The 21,474-nt window shown below is 40.7% G+C and overlaps 1 protein-coding gene across 1 annotated transcript in view; it reads left to right on the top strand.

The window, feature by feature from the left end:
* LOC122814030 (mitochondrial RNA pseudouridine synthase Rpusd4-like) overlaps positions 1 to 21,474 on the top strand; it is a 114,504-nt gene that overhangs the window by 49,265 nt on the left and 43,765 nt on the right. Inside the window, exon 3 of the mRNA XM_044086617.1 lies at positions 10,020 to 10,221. Within this exon, the coding sequence (XP_043942552.1) occupies positions 10,020 to 10,221 (202 nt within the window). The remainder of the gene's footprint in view (positions 1 to 10,019; positions 10,222 to 21,474) is intronic.

Below are 21,474 nucleotides of genomic sequence, written 5' to 3'. Positions count from 1 at the left end.
ATGCATGGTTCAGCAGGTGACGGTCACAAGATCAAACAGCAACTCAGGAAGACTTCCTCCTAGTAAGGAAAGGGCATTGGGGTTGAGTCAGAGATTGCAAAGTCAATCTCCAGTGAAGCAGCCAGTCCACAGTATAAACCACAGGTTGTCACAATCCCCTGTAAGCAATGGTCAGAAAAGGCTGTAAGGTCAACAGACTAGGCTGAAGACCTGGACGTTAACTGGAGAGGGTGTGTACAGGCATACAGGGAAACACTCGGGCCTTTAGCACCTTGAGGAGAAGAGGAGTAAGTAAGTGGATTTGAGGAAAGCACCTTGAAACAGCATGGGCAAGGACTATAGAACAGATGGTTGCTGAGCCAGGTATGGAAGTAAGGTAACTAAGGAAGTCCAGGAAGTCGTCAAAAGAAAGGAGTGCGGGAAACGTGGGAGGTGTAAAGGACGGACCAGGTTAAGATGGAATAATGTATTACTAAGAGGCTAAGAGAGCAGTTGCAATAGTGAAAAACAAGGCATCAGAGGCACTCTACCAGCTTCTGGAAAGTGACTCCATAGATCACACAAGAAACTCTAAAGTTGAGGGGCAAAACTGAAAGTGAAAGAATAGACACCATTTTATGATGGATGCCAGCAATAACCTCATCAGTCCACTGGCAAAGGCAGATGGAAGAAGAACTTCAGCAGCTTCTGAGTGAAGAAAACCTCACAAAAGTTGCACTGCCCCAGACGCAGCCTGCAATGAGCAAAACGGAGGTGGCCGCCCGAGCAGACATAATAACAGCGCTAAGGAAAATGAAGTCATGGAAAGCAGCAGGCTCAGATGAGGTCACAACAGATATGATCAAGCTATTGGAGGAGTTAGGGGAGAAGTGACTCCTGAGAGTACTCCTAGCAATACGAAGAGAGAGGCATATCCCATATGACTGGTGAATAAGTGTACTAGTGCCACTGTACAAGAATAAAGGGAACATTCACAACTGTGGGCAGTACAGAGGTCTCAAACTTGAGTCGCACTGCATGAAAGTTGTAGAGAGAGTGTTCGGTTCTATTACTCTGCATATTCATTTACCAAGTATGGGAGATGAGTAGTTTGCATTTACATCAAGTTGTAGCACAAGTGACCCGATGTTTGCAGTGAGACAGATAATCGAGAAGTCGCTAAAGATGAGGAAAGAGTCCAACTGGGCTTTCCTAGACTTGGAGAAAGCATATAGTAAGGTTGCAAGAAAGCTGATTAGGGCAGTCCTATGATAGTTCAAAGTACCAGAGACATTGGTAGAGTTAGTACAGGCTATGTGCTATGATAGTTCAAAGTACCAGAGACATTGGTAGAGTTAGTACAGGCTATGTACAAGGGCTCAAGTACAAACAGTGTTCAGCCTCTCAGAGGGGTCCTCAGTGGGAGTGGTTGTGCATCAGGGTTCATCTCTGAGACGACAACTGTTCATACTGGCGATGGACTAAATTAGCAAAGGGGTAGGAAAGAACAGGTCAAAGATGTTGCTGTACATAGACAGTGTCGCATTACAGGCAGTGTTTGAGCAAGAACTACAACAAAGTATATGGAAATGGAATGAAAAATAAAAGCATATGGGATAAACTGATTATAGACATGACAGTTGTAATGGCAGTAAATGGGGGAAATCCAGAAGAAACTGAATTAAAATTGGGAAATAGTGGGACAGTTTAACAGCCTCAGTTACCTGGGTGGGGTGGTTGAGGAGAAGGGAAGCTGAAAAGAGTAGGTGAAAGTTAGAATCTGAGGGGGCTGCAGCCAACTGTCAGTGTCAGAGGTTGTGAGTGACAGAAGAATGGCAAAGAAGCTGAAAAGTGAGGTGTACAAAACAATGGTGCCACTGTAAGGTGCAGAACCCTGGGCAGTAAACACAGAGGAGGCTAGAGGTGATGGAGATGAAGTGCCTGCGATGAGTGGTAGGATGCATACTGTGGGACAGGTGAAGAAATGAGGACATCAGAGTAGTAGTCTTCCAGCAGCAGGTTCATACAGTTGCAAAGATGGTCAAAGAGAGCAGATTATGGTGGTTCAGGCACACGTGCAGGAAAGTAGAAGACAATCTGGTGAAGAAGATTTGGGAGAGACGAGAAGAATGCAAGAGGAAACAAGGACATCTAGCAAAGAGATGGGTGGATTGTGAGAGAGAAGATCTGTAACAGTCTGTTATGACTGGCAAATAAGGTAGGAGAGTGGCATTGAATCAAGAGAGTGATGGTTGACGTGGCACCCAAGTACCATCTTAGAATCCTGCAGTGTTTGGGATAATCATTAATAAAGTAACAAGAGCTGTCTGAGACTCTTACATTCTGCTGTTAGTTGGCATGCTCTAAGCTCCCTTGTATGTTATTAGGAGTGTATTCTGTTCCTATGGCATTATGTCTGTTAACAGGCATGCTCCAGACTCTCTTGTACATTATGAGGAATGTAGTGTCAGTAGACCTGCTCCAGACTCTCTGATGTTCTCAGGGTGTAGTCTGTTAAATGAGACTAGCAACATAGTTTAGAAGCTTCACTTGATATCCAAAATCTGTGAAAGTTACAAAAGCTGCAGTAATTCTCCGCTTCTAAGATGACTATGAATTGGTGCATTGTGGCTGTAATTAACCTAATTGTTTGCTTTTCTGCAAAGTTATCTAATTTAAGGTTGTTCAATTTATCCTGCAGCTTGATATTCACTGTCTGCACAGAATGTTGATCCTGATAGTATTAGTTGTGAAGAAAACGTTGCTACCATAGTTTTATAGTTTTGGTTTGCCTGTAATTAAATACATGATTGTAAAAATGTGTTAATTGTTTACTAGATGGGTAGTGATTGTTTTGCCAAGTTTTAGTGCTTACATTGCCTGAAGGAAGTGCTTTAGTGTCAGCAGACATTTGAGTGCAACCATTTCACAAATGTTTTACCTTAAATTAATTTGTGTAGATAATTTATTGCCGGCAAAACAGGATTTAGGAACAAAGTTAGAATTAAAGTAAGTAGTTGTATCTGCCACTTCATAAGAAGCTCTCCTGATGTCTGGTAGTTCTGGGAAGACTTCACAGTATTTCATCAGTGGCTGTTTAGTGTTGCAGAAGGGCTGCTCTTGTCTTTATCAAAGGTTTTATTGCAAGTCTTGGCACAAGATTTTAATCTCCTTTCCATCTTTCTACACTGGCTGCCTCTTACTGGGGGGGGGGGGGGAGTAATTGCCCAAGTTAGTGAGTCCTCAGGTAGGGTATAAACTCAATGCTGAAATGCAAAACAAACAACAAAGCAACTGGACAACCCACAAATAGAAATAAGCTCCTGAGGCTGGAAATAAAAAATAGCGCAGCTCGAACAGGCAAGTGAATTTATTAAAAACTCTCCGACACAACTGGTTAAGCGCTTTCATCTGCTGGAATACAGACTTCTTCAGAACCAGGAACTACAGATCACATCCAATTTAAATAACCAATTTGGCGCCAAAAATTTTTTTTACATTTAAAGTAATTTACTATATGTTCTGATTGTATATATGAAAAAAATACTTCCTACTACATATAAATACAAATACAAAAGTAATTGACCACAATAAACACAACATAATATAGATAAAAATATGAATAAAAATTCATGTCATACGCATATTATTCAAGTATTAAAAAAGGTTTGATACTAATATTGTCATTAATACCTGGACTCCTTGTGGCATCTGTATAAATCTGCCACTTGCTTTCCATCATAGCTAAAAAAACTTTCCAATTACCACCACATACATTGCTGTCAATCTATTCAATGATAGAAAATTTAAAATAATGTTCATGCCCTTTGCTAAATATATGCTTGTATAATGCATTGTTCATGTCTTCTTTTTGTATCTTATAATAGTGTTCATATATTCGTGTTTTGATATTCCTTTCTGTCTTTCCTATATAATATGTTGGGCAGGCTACACAAGTTGCTAAATAAACAACTTGTCAAGTGTTGCAATTACCTGCCCTACACTTGATATAAGTCTTGTTAATATTGTCCAACTTAATTCCCACTACTTCATTGATGTATTTACTTTGTTTGCAGGAGCCACACTTCGTGGTTCCTGTTGCTGTATTCTTCAATTTTCCCAAACACTTCGTACTCTCTAATAGCTTCTTAATATTGTGGGTCGTTTTGTACACACATTTAGGATAATTGCCTAAAGTTATACCTATGCTGTCGGATATTGTAATCAGATCCCAATGTCTATTTAAAATTTCTTTTGTACGATTGACATATGGGTTATACATGATCACACATGTATTGTTATATTCTTGATTTGTGTTGCCACTCCTATCAGATTCTTTATTAACTACAAATGTTTTTCCTAACAATGGTAAATATTTGATACCCCATTGTTTACTAACATAACTAACTACTTCCTTTAGCATAGGGATAGGATAACCTCTTGTCCTAAACATGTTGAATATTAAATCTAATTCTTCTTCCATAATCACTTTACTTGATGACATTCGTGCAGCATGAATGCACTGTCCTTTAAACACGTTCTTTAACATGTGGGGTGGATGACTACTACCAAATTCGATATAATCATTTGAAAATGTAGATTTCCTATAAATTTTGGATGCAAATCCATCTACAGTGTGACTTATAAAAGTATCCAAATAGGCTATACCTTCATTACTGGTGTTATATGTGAATTTCAAAAATTCAGTCGTGCCATTAATGTAATCAATAAATGATTTTATAGATTCAGGTGGCCCCTTCCATAAAATAAATAGATCTAGATATCTGTTGTATAAAGCTATGTGCGAATAATATTCACTATGAAACACATATTCAGACTCCCACTCAAGCATAACGAGGTTTGCAAATATGGGGGCACAAGAAGCTCCCATAGCAACCCCTCTGTTCTGTCTGAAATATTCTCCCTGAAATTGGATATAGTTATGGTCTAGTACTAACCCCATCATGTCTGTAATTAAATTAATCTTGTCCCACGCAAGTCCCGAATATTTTCTCAAACTATTACACAAGTACTCAAGGCCAACTTCCTTAGGTATGCAGGAAAATAGATCTATTACATCAATAGTCAGGAAAATAAGATTGTCATTCCATATGTCTGGTGTGAGTTTACTTAAAAAATTCCAGGAGTCCTTAGTAAGATGTGGAATATTCTCGTACACATGTTTAGTCCATCTATCTATAGTGACACCCATATTGTACGTCTTGGATTTAGATCCAGAAATAATTGGTCTAAACGGAGGTTTTTCCATACATTTATGAAACTTGGGTATACCTATAATTTTTGCCAAAATAGGAAATTCAACTTTCAAAAAACTATATATCTCATTTGTTATTCGATTATCTATTAAATATTCTTCGATTGCCAAGTCTATCCTTTTGTATCCTATATTCACTTGATTTAAAGAAATCTCTTCATAATAGCCAGACAAATATAGTATATTATGTATTTCGGCATTATAATCAAAGGTATTAAAAATTACTATGCCACCTCCTTTGTCTGGCTTCATGATTCTGATTTCTTTATTTTCCATAAGCAATTCTAAACATATCCTTTCATTTTTAGTTAAATTATCTTTAAACACTTCATTATATAAATTGCCTGTCCTTATATTATTATACAGCCAGTAAATGTCTTTACATACCATTTTTTCAAAATTGGCTACTTGTGTATTAGGAACCGGAATATATGTGCTTTTCTTCTTAATATTATTATATTTAATATTCTTGTCCTTTTCTCCAAATTGTATAGCCAAATTTACAATACAATTTGATTTCTTTTATCGTATCTACTAAATTGAAGCCTGAAGTAGGTATGTATTTCATACCTTTACTAAACAATGTAAAAAATTCTTGACTAATATTAAATTCTGTAAAAGTAAGTGTATAATTTAGGAAATTTTCCTCTTATTGCTGTACTTGCCGTCAGCTCTCTTATGTGTATAATGTCATGACTGTTTAAATCTTGTAAAGTAGATTCTTGGTTATTAATACTAATATTGGAAGAAGTAATGACCTCCACTTCTATGGGAGTATGTGTCAATGCTCCCTTCTGTACTGCTTCGGGGCAGGGTAAAATATGCCGCCTTGAAAATTTGTATCTTCCTCATTCTTCCTGTATCTACTTCTAACATAATAATCTCTTTTCTTCTCAACAGCAGATTTATCCTGTGGCCAAATATACGCTCGGTGATTCTTATACTGTTCCATATCCCTCTGTATTTTCCTGTACTTTCTATTATGTATACCAGTAGCTTTATTATCTGCAATTTGAAACTGTTTAAAATAAAAATCTCTCCACTGTTCAAAAATTGTATCATGTACTATATCATCATTCAAATTCTCAATTTCTTTAACCAAAATGGATATTTTCTCATCATTGTATTTCATTAGTAACTTCATATATGTATATCCAAAATCGTCAAACATTTTGTTAAACTCATGAATACTAGTCTAATTGTATTCAATTCCCAAGGGTAGCTTAAAAAACCTCAATCCCTTTGGTACAATATGGATTGCTAAACATTTGGCTAAATAAGCATTATCAATTTTTATACTTTTAATGTTGAGTATAACTTTTTACCCAACAACTGAATCTTTGCTTTAACAGAATCAAAAGAAAAACTGGTAATTGCAACACTCGACAAGTTGTTTATTTAGCAACTTGTGTAGCCTGCCCAACATATTATATAGGAAAGACAGAAAGGAAAATCAAAACACGAATATATGAACATTATTATAAGATACAAAAAGAAGACATGAACAATGCATTATACAAGCATATATTTAGCAAAGGGCACGAACATTATTTTAAATTTTCTATCATTGAACAGATTGACAGCAATGTATGTGGTGGTAATTGGAAAGTTTTTTTAGCTATGATGGAAAGCAAGTGGCAGATTTATACAGATGCCACAAGGAGTCCAGGTATTAATGACAATATTAGTATCAAACCTTTTTTAATACTTGAATAATATGCGTATGACATGAATTTTTATTCATATTTTTATCTATATTATGTTGTGTTTATTGTGGTCAATTACTTTTGTATTTGTATTTATATGTAGTAGGAAGTATTTTTTTCATATATACAATCAGAACATATAGTATATTACTTTAAATGTAAAAATTTTTTTTGGCGGCAAATTGGTTATTTCAATTGGATGTGATCTGTAGTTCCTGGTTCTGAAGAAGTCTGTATTCCAGCAGATGAAAGTGCTTAACCAGTTGTGTCGGAGAGTTTTTAATAAATTCACTTGCCTGTTCGAGCTGCGCTATTTTTTATTTCCAGCCTCAGGAGCTTATTTCTATTTGTGGGTTATCAATGCTGAAATGCAGCAAGCTTGTAATTGGCAAGCTGGGTGGATATTAGTTACCAGAAGGGGCATGTAGTCCCTCTTTGATTTAGGAAGAGGGTAGTTTCACCACTTAAACAGTGAATTGTAAGTTGATTCTATCCCTGGCTTTATGGAGCAGAGAGTTAAAGCCTTGCATATACCCCAGAAGACCCAAAATCACGAAGCAGCTTGGGCACTTGAGATGGCAGAAGTACAGCTTCTGATGACGTGCTTGCATAAGGGGAGGGACTTGGTGGCTTCAATCCAGGACTAAAGTGGGAACAGTCATGCCTGAAAAATCCATAGGCGGGGGGAGGTGAGTGTGATCACCTTAGGATGGTGGTGATGGCTCTTGCCCTGAAGCATGTGTGCAGGAATGTGTCCCCATAAAAGGGCATAGGTAATACCTGTGGGGACTCTCACCACTTGGGAAAGGAACAGGGTAATACAATGCAAACTTCCCTCACTGGCTGGCTGTAATGCAGTTGTTCTTTAGCTAGCTCTCACCTGATCTCTTGTTTCTTTCTTTCAGCCCTGAGGGGACAGATGGTCAGTAGAATCCTAGTTAGACATAGTAGAGAACAAGTGGGCAACCCCTTGATGGATGGTTGGTACTAAAGGGTTATTAAAAGACATAGAAAGAAAGGGGATGGGCAGTGTGCTCAGTGGTGCAAATCACCCTGCAGTAAACTGATCATACTGTCTGACTCTGAGAAGAGAGAGAGCAAACTTTACTTTTGTTATAAAATATAAATGTATTAAGAAATAATGGGAATGTTTAGTTGTGTGGCATTCTTGAGAGTGCAGGGACTGATTTACAGTGGTATCCAAAACACTTACCATTTTAGTTGGGTACAGTTCAGATTTCAAAATGCCTTGCAGATTGCTCATGAAAGGTGAGGGATTGATAGCAGTGGGGGAGTGAACATATATATTTATATAGAGGGGCAGGTACAGTGTTGGACAAGGACAGTGTAGGCTTCTTATAGGTTCATAGGTAGGTACTAGGCTATCTGCCCGAAGGCATTTATAAGCCTAGCCAGAATGTGTTGGCTTTCGCCACCTCCTTAGATTAGTTCCCTGTGCCTCTGTCCAGCAAAGCCACTGAAGTGATCCCCGGGCTAAACTTTGTTTCCCATCCGCTCGTCAAGGTTTCTCTTGAAGACTGCTAGCGAGGAGCGCTGCCTAATGTAGATTGGAATCTTGTTCCAAAGCATGGGAAGTCTCTGGGACAGGAATCTATCCCTCCAGCATGTCATATTTATTGTTGTGGTGAGGTTTAGATTCCTAGAGCATGTGGCTCGAGGGGATAAGGTTTTCTTTAGGTGGAGCATGTCCATCAATTCTGGGTTGGACATGGCCTTGCATGTCAGGCAGAGATCATCTCTGAGCAGGCGGTATGCAACTGAGGACAGCTGGAGTTTCTTCAGTCAAGCTGCATAGGGCATCTGTTTGAGGCCAGTGATCCTCTTGGCGAGGTACTTCTGTGGCCTTTCCAGCTGTTGCAGGTGTCGTGTAAGGTACATCCCAAATGGGTGTTGTACTCTATGATGGGTCTGATGAGTGATAAGTAGAGGAGCACAATGACCTCTTTTGATCTGGACGCAAACCCTTTTCTGATTAGGTGGGCCACATAGAAGGATTTTCTAACCACTTTGGCAATGTGATTATCAAAGGAGAGATTACTATTTACTTGGGTCCCCAGATCCCTTATTACGTTTTCCGTATTTAGGGGACTACCACCCATGTGGTAGTTTGTGGGTACTTTATTTCCAAAGGGAATAACTATGCACTTTTTGGCATTTAGCTTGAGGCCATGATTTTGACACCAGGTATACGTCTCAGTGAGACCCTTTTAGAGGATGTCTGTGTCAGCCGGAGAGTGAATTATAGCCCCTAGTTTGCAGTTGTCTGCTAACTTGGTCAGCCATAGTCCTCCTGTGCTTGTCTGTACCTCTGAGAAGTATATGCCGAACAGGAGAGGTCCTAGGACTGAGCCCTGGTCAACGCCACTTGTAACCGGTTTAGTCAGACCTAGCTCCCGCAACTCTCACCATGTGGGTTCTGTCCATGAGCCAATTAGCAACACATCTTGTGACATGGGGGTTTATGTTCAGGCTGGTTTCACATTGTATTACATTTACTTTTGGTAAAAAGTGGGGGATTGAAATTCTTTGGTACTTAGTGAAATGAAATTGATAATGATGCATGTTTCCCCATGTTGTGTAGTCTGTGTTACCTAAAAGTAATGGACTCATTTTCAGGTGTGTGCTGTTAGCCCACCTTCCATCATGTAGTGCCACAGCGTAGTAGAAGCATTGTTTGGGCAAAGGCCCTTTACTTTGCATTTGTGTTCCTTTGCAGTCTGTGGAACGTGCTCTTCTCACGTGCCTGATAACTGCAGTGGCTCAGGAAGTGCTTTGTAAAGAATGTCAGGAAACCGAGGAAAGTGACCATCAGGCTTTGTGGCAGGCAGTGCTGCATTCAATGACATTCTTAAAAATATATTGTACAAAGTACCTGCTCTGCATTGTTTAATCTATTGTTTTCTTTCATACTGTGTTGGGTTGCAGATAAAAAGCAAGCTGTTTTGGTACAGAATGGGGTACCTGGTTAACAAAGTAAAACATGGTTAAGTCTCTGCAGCATCGCAAATTCTGTTGTGTGTTTTTTTTCTTTTTTTTAGGTGGCCCTGGGGTTCAGAACAGCATCACTGATGCGCTGCCTGCTTTGGCCAAGATGATGTACGGAATGCATGAGCAGCCTTTACATCTCTGTCACAGACTGGACAAGGAGACGACGGGGGCCATGGTGCTGGCTCGTAATGCTGAGGTGGCTCAAAGGATCCATCACTATTTCAAGACACATCAGGTGCTCAAGAAATACTGGTACGGAGAACTGTTTGGTATGTTTAATAGTCTCTTAACTGTCTCTGTATCTAAAGTGGTACGAGTTTGTTATTAAGTGCAGAAGCAGTAGGTAGTGGTGATTTTTCCCCATCTGTGATCAGCATGGCATCAATTTTTTTTTTTTTTCCTTGAGCTGTGTCCCCATTTCCTTTCAGAAGGGAGAATGCTGTTATGGAAGCTGTTCAGTCCTGCTTGCTTTTTCTTGGTTTACAGGGGGGGTCACACCATTATATCTATAAGGGCAAACCTTGGCAATCTGCCACTGAGGAAACTTGCTAATACATGACAGCATACAGCAGATGGGGTACCCCACCCTTTTCTCCATCATTAGAGTGCTATCTTTCCTGCAGGTATCTTAATTGCACATTCGCCACACAGAGCAGCACTAGTATTGTTTAACCTAGGGTATCAACACACAGAGAATTGCATAACTGCTGTTTAACAGAATGTCACCATACATAGCAATGTAATTGCTCTGTTCTCCACAGTATTATCACATGCAGGGGATTAATTGATCTGCAGCGTGCAGTTGCAGTGTGATATAGTAACCTCTCTGGCGCTAAAGCCTAGAATGTTACTACACAGAGGCGTATTAACTGCTGTTCATTCTAGGATATTTCTCACCACACAGAACCAGCAGTAACTGTTGCACCCAAGAATATTTTTCACCATATGAGGGCAACAATAAGTATTGTGCATGTGACCAAGTAGGGCAGAAGTAACTGCTCAGCATCCCAGAATAACACCACAGAGAGCAGTATTAACTGCTCTGCACTTGCAAAATCAGCAAACAGTGCAGCCAGTAGCAGCTTTATACCCTGATTATTGGTACATGACCCCCACATCTAGTATTATTTTTAAAGGAATATTGTCCGAGAGCCTCTTACAGAAGTGAAGCGTTTATATATGTTACCTGTACAGAGCAGGTTTGGTTGCTTGGTTAGTTTTAGTTAATGCAGAAGGATGTACTGAAGGATGTACTTAAGGGCAGTATTGCATAATGCGAATTCTGTTGTGCCACCATCTTTAAGTGGATTGCTGCCCATCGTGGTTCTCTTAACTTTACAACTTGTTTCATGTCTATTCTATCGATGTTAAAGTTGAGTATATTTTGAGATATGCAGTGTATGTTGAGGTTTGCTTCTCTGCCTACTCAGGTCTTCTGTGTGATCACTCCTAAAAAATTGTCATGGCACCTATAGAGCAATGAGTTGTCATACCTCTCAACTGCACAGATTTTGACTCATATTTGTGGTCTGTTCCTATTAAAATCTGATTTTCTGACAGATCACTAAGGATTGAAGTCATTAAATAGTGACGTGCATTTGAATTTCAGACTCCATATCCTTCAGAAAATGCATGCTAATGCAAAATATTATTCTATTAACTATCTAAGTTTATAAGAACAATGTTTAAAATCTGTCCCTATTTTTGGCCCTTATCCCCCCCTTTATTTTAGGCTTGATTTCTTGTTTTGAGAGGTTGAGAGGTATAATTTGTGTATAAATCCGTTAAGGAAAAATAACTTAGTACAGCTACTTGCTTGCATTGTGGTTTCACTACTACTATATCATTACGGTAATAAGTGAGTAAATACATTTTTAGTGTAAGAATCTCCTTTTGATTGAGTTTTGTTTGTTAAAAAAATCTCCTTTTGATTTAATTTAAAAAAAAAAAAAAAAAAAAAAGAGGAGGTTGAGAGGCAGTTACAGAACTTGGCTGGTATAAGATGAGACAGAGTTACTACAGGGGTGCTTGCAAGGTGATTAGAACAAAAAACACCTACAGGAAGAAAAACTTCAGCTTCTTAAAACTACGAAAGGGAAAAAGAAAAGTTCATTGTTAATAGTTGCTCAAGGGTCTATGCTGAACGATACTGAGAAGATTAGGAAACGGTGGTAAATACAGTAAAGATTACCGTTAAAACATTCATTTCTACATGTACAGTATACATGTTTTTGTTGTACACTAGTATGGTGCTTTAAGTTGTTGTTGTGTCTTTCGGCTTTTCCAGGTTAGTGGTTGCCACAGCGGAACTGCGGTCCGCTAATGATTGGCAGTAGATTTTTACGTGCCAAGTTGCCGGCCCTGACGCACAACCTTCAATGACGGTACGCCCATTCACGCATGTCTCCACACACAAAATGCTCTAACTGAGAATCGAACAGAACAACGTCTTACTGTGAGGCGACAATGCTACCATGCTTTGAAATTATCTGCTGGCCTTCTCTTGTGAGGGGAGAGGGAACCAGGCTGTTTCTAGGTTGCTAATTGCCAAAGATCTTTTAAACAGTTGTGGTCATTGTCTTCTCTCTAACTTTTCAAGGCTTTACAAGCTTATTGCAAGTTGACCGTGTTTGCATGGTGCTACGCTGTCCACAATATCCTTGTGATGTGCACTTGCTAGACCCGTGTGACTTGATTGTAGCTGCTACTAGACCTTCATTAATGATTATGTCCTTGCTAACTAATATCTGTCTTAGACAGGCAGAGAGGTGCAAGGTGCCTTAATTAACTAATAGCTGCTTTTAGTTGCACAGAGAGCTTTGGGTGCCCTTGTTTAACTAATAGCTGCTCTTAGTTGCGCAGAGAGCTGTGGGTTCCCCTAATTAACTAATAGCTGCCCTTAGTTGCACAGAGAGTTGTGGGTGCCCTTATTAACTAATAGCTGCTCCTAGTTGAAGAGAGAGCTGTGGGTGCCCTAATTAACCAATAGCTGCCGTTAGTTGCGCAGAGAGCTGTAGGTGCCCTAATTAACCAATAGCTGCCCTTAGTTGCACGGAGAGCTGTGGGTGCCCTAAGTAACCCATACCTGCCCTTAGTTGCACAGAGCGCTGTGGGCGCTATAAACTGATCTTGCTGTTTTTATTCGCCTTTAGCTGCACATTGAGCAGCAGGACATTTCTAACTGTTTTGTTGTTGACGGTGGTATAGCTGTCTGTGTCCTTCAGTTATCGCTGATTTGCAGTTATTGCTCCTTTTCCTACCTGGCTTGTTGGTTTAACGTATTGCTGATTTTTCCTTATTTGCCGTTGTTACTCCTTCGGTCTTTGTAACATGGCTTCCTATTGAAACGTGAATACTCAATGCTGAGTGCCAACAAACTGGAAAAAAAACCCCTGAAAACACAGGAGAAAAGCAAATTTCAAAAAGCACTCTTCTCTTACACTACTTCTTTTTGCAGGGGAGCCCCCCTGCACACTCCCTTGCGGGGGGGCAGCCTACCACATATCCCCAAACTTATATATACCACCTCCGAGATCACCATACCCCAGAGAAAATTGAATATTCTGAGAAATAGTATGTCAGACTTGGTACATGCAAGTCTGATCTTTCCACCATTCAGTCTCCGTACATTTAAAATGGTTACCCTCTAACCCATTATATTATTATACGTGCTGTATTGAAACCTCTTGCATTTAAAATCCCTTGTACTTGTCAACTAAAGTAATTGTATTTTAGGTGGCATTCAGTCCTTGTAAGACATTATCCACCTGGCTGACATGGGAGAACTTGTGTCCTTTCTGTTGCCAGCCTCATTGCACTTGGTACTTTAGACAAGTGTCACAACTGACAAACGTGTACACAATGAACTATTACTTGACATTAATGATGCCGTCTGTGAGAGATGCAAGTATCTGTACAATTTGGAGATGAACTTACCACCCAAAAAGATGGTCTATGAGCAAGACGTACTACAACCTGCACCTCTTCATTAATGCAGCAAACCAATACATGCTGAGGCTTTCAAAAAGTCACTTCCCCAGCCTCCCAGAACTAAGGGAAGTCTGAGCAGAAATGGTCTAACACAGCATTATCAACCTTACACATAGAAATGAGTCACCCAGCTGCAGACATTACACCATCCACTGCCGGTAAGTAACATTCTGGTAATTGGTGACGCACTGTGTCTGTGCTTATGAGACTGGACAAAGGATTGGGTGACAGACTGGCTTAGTGACTTTATGAGGGCTGCTCAGTCCCTCTCACTGGGCAGATATGAATATGACCTACTGGTGGTCCATGTAGGTGTGAATGTCTTGTGTGATACTCAACACTAAAGGACATGTAGAGGGATGTGTTGGTGCTCCCTCTGCATATGTGATCCACCGGAAAGACTCTGGTCTTGAGCTGACTCATGCTGCTTAAATGCAAAGCTAAAATAATTGACTTCAGCAGTTGAATAAGTAGTTAGTGTCTTTCTAAGGGTGGTCCAGTGTGTGTCTGCATGGAATGAGATGGTAGATATTCCAACTTGTTTTGCAAAGAATACCTTGCATCTCTTGTTCCATGGCTTTCACTTTTAGTCAGTTCCCTTGCCGGCCCTTTAATGCATATTTTTGTAGGCAAAGTCTGCCAACTGGACACTTCAACATAGCAGATAAAATTACAGTAAATAGTAATTCTGACTATACCAAGGTCGCCTTTCTCAGTGCATGAAGTCTCTAAGTTTTTTTTTTTTTTATCGTGAGGCTCTCCTGCAAGTTGAACATATCCATGAGCTGTCATAACTGAGACTTTTAAAGATACAGCTTCCACTTTACCTGGGTTTAGCACTTACCATGCATGATTTGGACACGAGGGAGAAACTGGAGGGGTATTTCCATATCTGTCAGAAACCCATGTCTTTAAGCAGATTCCCAGAGACCCCCAAACTGAACTTAACAAACTTCAGTGTACCTTAAACAAAACCAGTTATCCATTTATAGTTTATTGTAAAACCCCTTTCTTGTCCCCAGACAACCACAGGAGGTTTCTAAATATACTCTCTGAACTACCCATAATGAAAAATAGTTTTACAATAGGTGATTTTAATCTTACATTAATGGAGTGGAGCACCTTTATCTCAAAAGTTGGTTATGTCCAAAGACTCCTGGAGTTCATAAATGATAAATTCATTGAACAAATACTAAAGTAGCTCACTGGGGGCAGAACATTCTAGACCTTGTCCTTACCGACATAGCTGTCAGGTATACCACTCCTGTAGTATCTACATCCCTTGTTAAATCTGATCACAAATGAGTGGTCTTAAGTTTCAGACACCCCTGCAGTGAATAATTTGGAATATGTGGATTTTAAATGGGCAAACCTAATCAAACTCTATGATAAACTCTCACAATTTGCTTGTAATATCACCTGTCCATCTGCAGCCTGAGGTACAAACTTGTTAATTAAGTTTTAGTACCACCTACAAAAGTGGATTGATGTACCAGTTAAAATATAATGGAGAAATTAAAAAAAATATTGCTTTCATGGTCTAACAACATAAGTAAACTTTATAAGAAAAGAAAAAACTTCTGAAGTCCTACAGCAAATCTAAATCTGCCCACATTAGGGACTCGTCATAAAGATCAGAAAGAACATCAGAAAATGAAGTACCCTATAGCAATGTTTTGAACTAATCCAAGATGGTGCCACCCACTCTGACACAAAAGACATTTGTCAACTTTATTCCAGAAACAATCATCGAAGTTCCACAAATCCTTATTCTTTACACCCCACAAGATCATCAAAGCACATGTCTTAAGTGTGCTCTCAAAAATTAAAAATACCACTTCCATGGGTCCAAACAGTTTTACTTGATGCAGGATAAACAGTAGCAAACATGCTCTCGTGGAACCCCTCCCGAACTCGTACTGAGTTAAGTTTAGTCACAAGGCTTGTCCCTGAAGTGTGGAGAGTGGCTGTTAATGTGGCCTTATTGCAGCCCCCAAGCAGTACAGGTTCATCAGCCGAACTGCTTTAGTTTTTTCAGCCTTTGAATGCATCACATCTGATGTCATTAACTATGATCTCAAAGTTATACAGCCAGACTCCCAACAGCTTGTTTTTATTAATGGGAAGTCATGTCTTCTGTTGCTCTACTGCTTTGGACACAATAGAAGAGTCTTTGTGGGTTCTTTTTAAACAGCTTTATTTTATACCAACACATCACAATAGAAGTTAACTGACTTTAACTTAAGTAAACATATACAAACTAACTGCTGGAATCATACATTCCTACTCTTTGGCTGCACTGTCAAAATAGCACTAGTAATGGCACGTGCTTGCTATTTGTATATGTACATTGTATCTTTGAGATGCTTCTTAAAGGTACAGTACACAGCACATGCACTCTGATCTACATCATCTTAATGTATTTAGTTTCTTTGAGAAGATGATAGAGGCAGTTGGTTGTGCTCACTCAATCCACACAGCCTGTCTGGATTTGGCCAAGGCATTCAGTGTACTTCAGGGCTCAGTGCTGCCCCCACTCCTTTTTTTTTTTGGCATAAACTTTATTTTCTGACTTCCAGACTATAAACCAAGAGATCTGTGGTTAGTGAAGTCTGATATGGACTGTAAGCTGGGGATGTCATTGAACAAAGCCATTGGAAATGGGATTCATACAGCAAGAACTAATCCTCACAAAACAGTGGTGTATTGAACCAAGGTTAAAATTTAAATGCAAAAAAAGCAGCACTGCCACATTCGGTAAACAGCTGTCATCTACAAGTCCTAGTATACCCAGTACACCACTTCATCTACAAGTCCTAGTATACCCAGCACAAACTTCAAGTTATTTCATCTACAAGTCCTAGTATACCCAGCACACCACTTCATCTACAAGTCCTAGTATACCCAGCACACCACCTCATCTACAAGTCCTAGTATACCCAGCACACCACCTCATCTACAAGTCATAGTATACCAGGCACACCACTTCATCTACAAGTCATAATATACCAGGCACACCACTTCATCTACAAGTCTTAGTATACCCAGCACACCACTTCATCTACAAGTCCTAGTATACCCAGCACACCACTTCATCTACAAGTCCTAGTATACCCAGCACACCACTTCATCTACAAGTCCTAGCATACCCAGCACACCACCTCAAGTTATTTCATCTACACGACCTAGTATACCCAGCACACCACTTCATCTACAAGTCATGGTATACCCAGCACACCACTTCTTCTACAAGTCCTAGTATACCCAGCACACCACCTCATCTACAAGTCCTAGTATACCCAGCACACCACCTCCAAGTTATTTCATCTATAAGTCCTAGTATACCCAGCACACCACCTCATCTACAAGTCCTAGTGTACCCAGCACACCACTTCATCTACAAGTCCTAGTATACCCAGCGCACCACTTCATCTACAAGTCCTAGTATACCCAGCACACCACCTCGTTATTTCATCTACAAGTCATAGTATACCCAGCACACCACCTCATCTACAAGTCCTAGTATACCCAGCACACCACTTCATCTACAAGTCTTAGTATACCCAGCACACCACTTCATCTACAAGTCCTAGTATACCCAGCACACCACTTCATCTACAAGTCCTAGTATACCCAGCACACCACTTCATCTACAAGTCACACCACCTCAAGTTATTTCATCTACAAGTCCTAGTATACCCAGCACACCACCTCAAGTTATTTCATCTACACGACCTAGTATACCCAGCACACCACTTCATCTACAAGTCATGGTATACCCAGCACACCACTTCATCTACAAGTCCTAGTATACCCAGCACACCACTTCATCTACAAGTCACACCACCTCAAGTTATTTCATCTACAAGTCCTAGTATACCCAGCACACCACCTCAAGTTATTTCATCTACACGACCTAGTATACCCAGCACACCACTTCATCTACAAGTCATGGTATACCCAGCACACCACTTCTTCTACAAGTCCCAGTATACCCAGCACACCACTTCATCTACAAGTCCTAGTATACCCAGCACACCACCTCCAAGTTATTTCATCTACAAGTCCTAGTATACCCAGCGCACCACCTCATCTACAAGTCCTAGTGTACCCAGCACACCACTTCATCTACAAGTCCTAGTGTACCCAGCACACCACTTCATCTACAAGTCATAGTATACCCAGCACACCACTTCATCTACAAGTCTTAGTATACCCAACACACCATTTCATCTACAAGTCCTAGTATACCCAGCACACCACTTCATCTACAAGTCCTAGTATACCCAGCACACCACTTCATCTACAAGTCACACCACCTCAAGTTATTTCATCTACAAGTCCTAGCATACCCAGCACACCACCTCAAGTTATTTCATCTACAAGTCCTAGTATACCCAGCACACCACCTCAAGTTATTTCATCTACACGACCTAGTATACCCAGCACACCACTTCATCTACAAGTCATGGTATACCCAGCACACCACTTCTTCTACAAGTCCCAGTATACCCAGCACACCACTTCATCTACAAGTCCTAGTATACCCAGCACACCACCTCCAAGTTATTTCATCTACAAGTCCTAGTATACCCAGCGCACCACCTCATCTACAAGTCCTAGTGTACCCAGCACACCACTTCATCTACAAGTCCTAGTGTACCCAGCACACCACTTCATCTACAAGTCATAGTATACCCAGCACACCACTTCATCTACAAGTCTTAGTATACCCAACACACCATTTCATCTACAAGTCCTAGTATACCCAGCACACCACTTCATCTACAAGTCCTAGTATACCCAGCACACCACTTCATCTACAAGTCCTAGCATACCCAGCACACCACCTCAAGTTATTTCATCTACAAGTCCTAGTATACCCAGCACACCACCTCAAGTTATTTCATCTACATGACCTAGTATACCCAGCACACCACTTCATCTACAAGTCATGGTATACCCAGCACACCACTTCATCTACAAGTCCTAGTATACCCAGCACACCACTTCATCTACAAGTCACACCACCTCAAGTTATTTCATCTACAAGTCCTAGCATACCCAGCACACCACCTCAAGTTATTTCATCTACAAGTCCTAGTATACCCAGCACACCACCTCAAGTTATTTCATCTACACGACCTAGTATACCCAGCACACCACTTCATCTACAAGTCATGGTATACCCAGCACACCACTTCTTCTACAAGTCCCAGTATACCCAGCACACCACTTCATCTACAAGTCCTAGTATACCCAGCACACCACCTCCAAGTTATTTCATCTACAAGTCCTAGTATACCCAGCGCACCACCTCATCTACAAGTCCTAGTGTACCCAGCACACCACTTCATCTACAAGTCATAGTATACCCAGCACACCACTTCATCTACAAGTCCTAGCATACCCAGCACACCACCTCAAGTTATTTCATCTACAAGTCCTAGTATACCCAGCACACCACCTCAAGTTATTTCATCTACATGACCTAGTATACCCAGCACACCACTTCATCTACAAGTCATGGTATACCCAGCACACCACTTCATCTACAAGTCACACCACCTCAAGTTATTTCATCTACAAGTCCTGGTATACCCAGCACACCACTTCATCTACAAGTCATAGTATACCCAGCACACCACTTCATCTACAAGTCACACCACCTCAAGTTATTTCATCTACAAGTCCTAGCATACCCAGCACACCACCTCAAGTTATTTCATCTACAAGTCCTAGTATACCCAGCACACCACTTCATCTACAAGTCCTAGTATACCCAGCACACCACTTCATCTACAAGTCCTAGTATACCCAGCACACCACTTCATCTACAAGTCCTAGTATACCCAGCACACCACTTCATCTACAAGTCCTAGTATACCCAGCACACCACTTCATCTACAAGTCCTAGTATACCCAGCACACCACTTCATCTACAAGTCCTAGTATACCCAGCACACCACTTCATCTACAAGTCCTAGTATACCCAGCACACCACTTCATCTACAAGTCCTAGTATACCCAGCACACCACCTCATCTACAAGTCCTAGTATACCCAGCACACCACTTCATCTACAAGTCATGGTATACCCAGCACACCACTTCATCTACAAGTCACACCACCTCAAGTTATTTCATCTACAAGTCCTAGTATACCCAGCACACCACCTCAAGTTATTTCATCTACAAATCCTAGTATACCCATCACACCACCTCAAGTTATTTCATCTACAAGTCCTGGTATACCCAGCACACCACTTCATCTACAAGTCATAGTATACCCAGTACACCACCTCAAGTTATTTCATCTACAAGTCCTAGTATACCCAGCACACCACTTCATCTACAAGTCCTAGTATACCCAGTACACCACTTCATCTACAATCCTAGTATACCCAGCACACCACTTCATCTACAAGTCATCTGCAAGTCCTAGTATACCCAGCACACCACTTCATCTACAAGTCATAGTATACCCAGCACACCACTTCATCTACAAGTCATAGTATACCCAGCACACCACTTCATCTACAAGTCATAGTATACCCAGCACACCACTTCATCTACAAGTCTTAGTATACCCAGCACACCACTTCATCTACAAGTCCTAGTGTACCCAGCACACCACTTCATCTACAAGTCACACCACCTCTAGTTATTTCATCTACAAGTCCTAGTATACCCAGCACACCACTTCATCTACAAGTCATAGTATACCCAGCACACCACCTCAAGTTATTTCATCTACAAGTCCTAGTATACCCAGCACACCACTTCATCTACAAGTCATAGTATACCCAGCACACCACTTCTACAAGTCCTAGTATACCCAGCACACCACCTCATCTACACGTCCTAGTATACCCAGCACACCACCTCATCTACACGTCCTAGTATACCCAGTACACCACTTCATCTACAAGTCCTAGTATACCCAGCACACCACTTCATCTACAAGTCCTAGTATACCCAGCACACCACTTCATCTACAGGTCCTAGTATACCCAGCTTTCAGGGTCTTTGCACCTTTGTTGATGATTTCCTCACATTTGACTACACTGTAGCCTCAGAAATCTTTCTGTGTAGATTAGCTGATAAAGGTGTCCTATCCAGATGCAAAGAAGTTACCATCCCTCTGTACTTTTCTCTAATTAGACCAGTTATAGGTTACAATGCTTCCTTCAGCATGTGACAATCCAGACAAATCAAGTGGCTAGATAGACTCCAGCGGGTCACTTGGGTGCCAAGGCAGACTCAAAGCCATGTGTTTGCTCTTTTATAGACTCCATTGTGGAGGCTTTTGTGTTACATTCTCTGCCACTATGAACCCAGCCTTCCTTGATTTCACATCGCTGCATGGCATGCAGTTCAGCTAACATGAGACTCACTGCATGGCATGCAGTTTCGCTACCACGAGACTTGCATGGCATGCAGTTCCATACCACGAGACTTGCTGCATGGCATGCAGTTTCTCTACCACGAGACTCGCTGCATGGCATGCAGCTCCG

The sequence above is a fragment of the Protopterus annectens genome, chromosome 10.part0 (genome assembly GCF_019279795.1).
Source record: "Protopterus annectens isolate FY-2018-M chromosome 10.part0, PAN1.0, whole genome shotgun sequence".
Lineage (NCBI taxonomy): Eukaryota > Metazoa > Chordata > Ceratodontiformes > Protopteridae > Protopterus > Protopterus annectens.
This window is presented reverse-complemented; position numbering and strand designations above follow the sequence as displayed.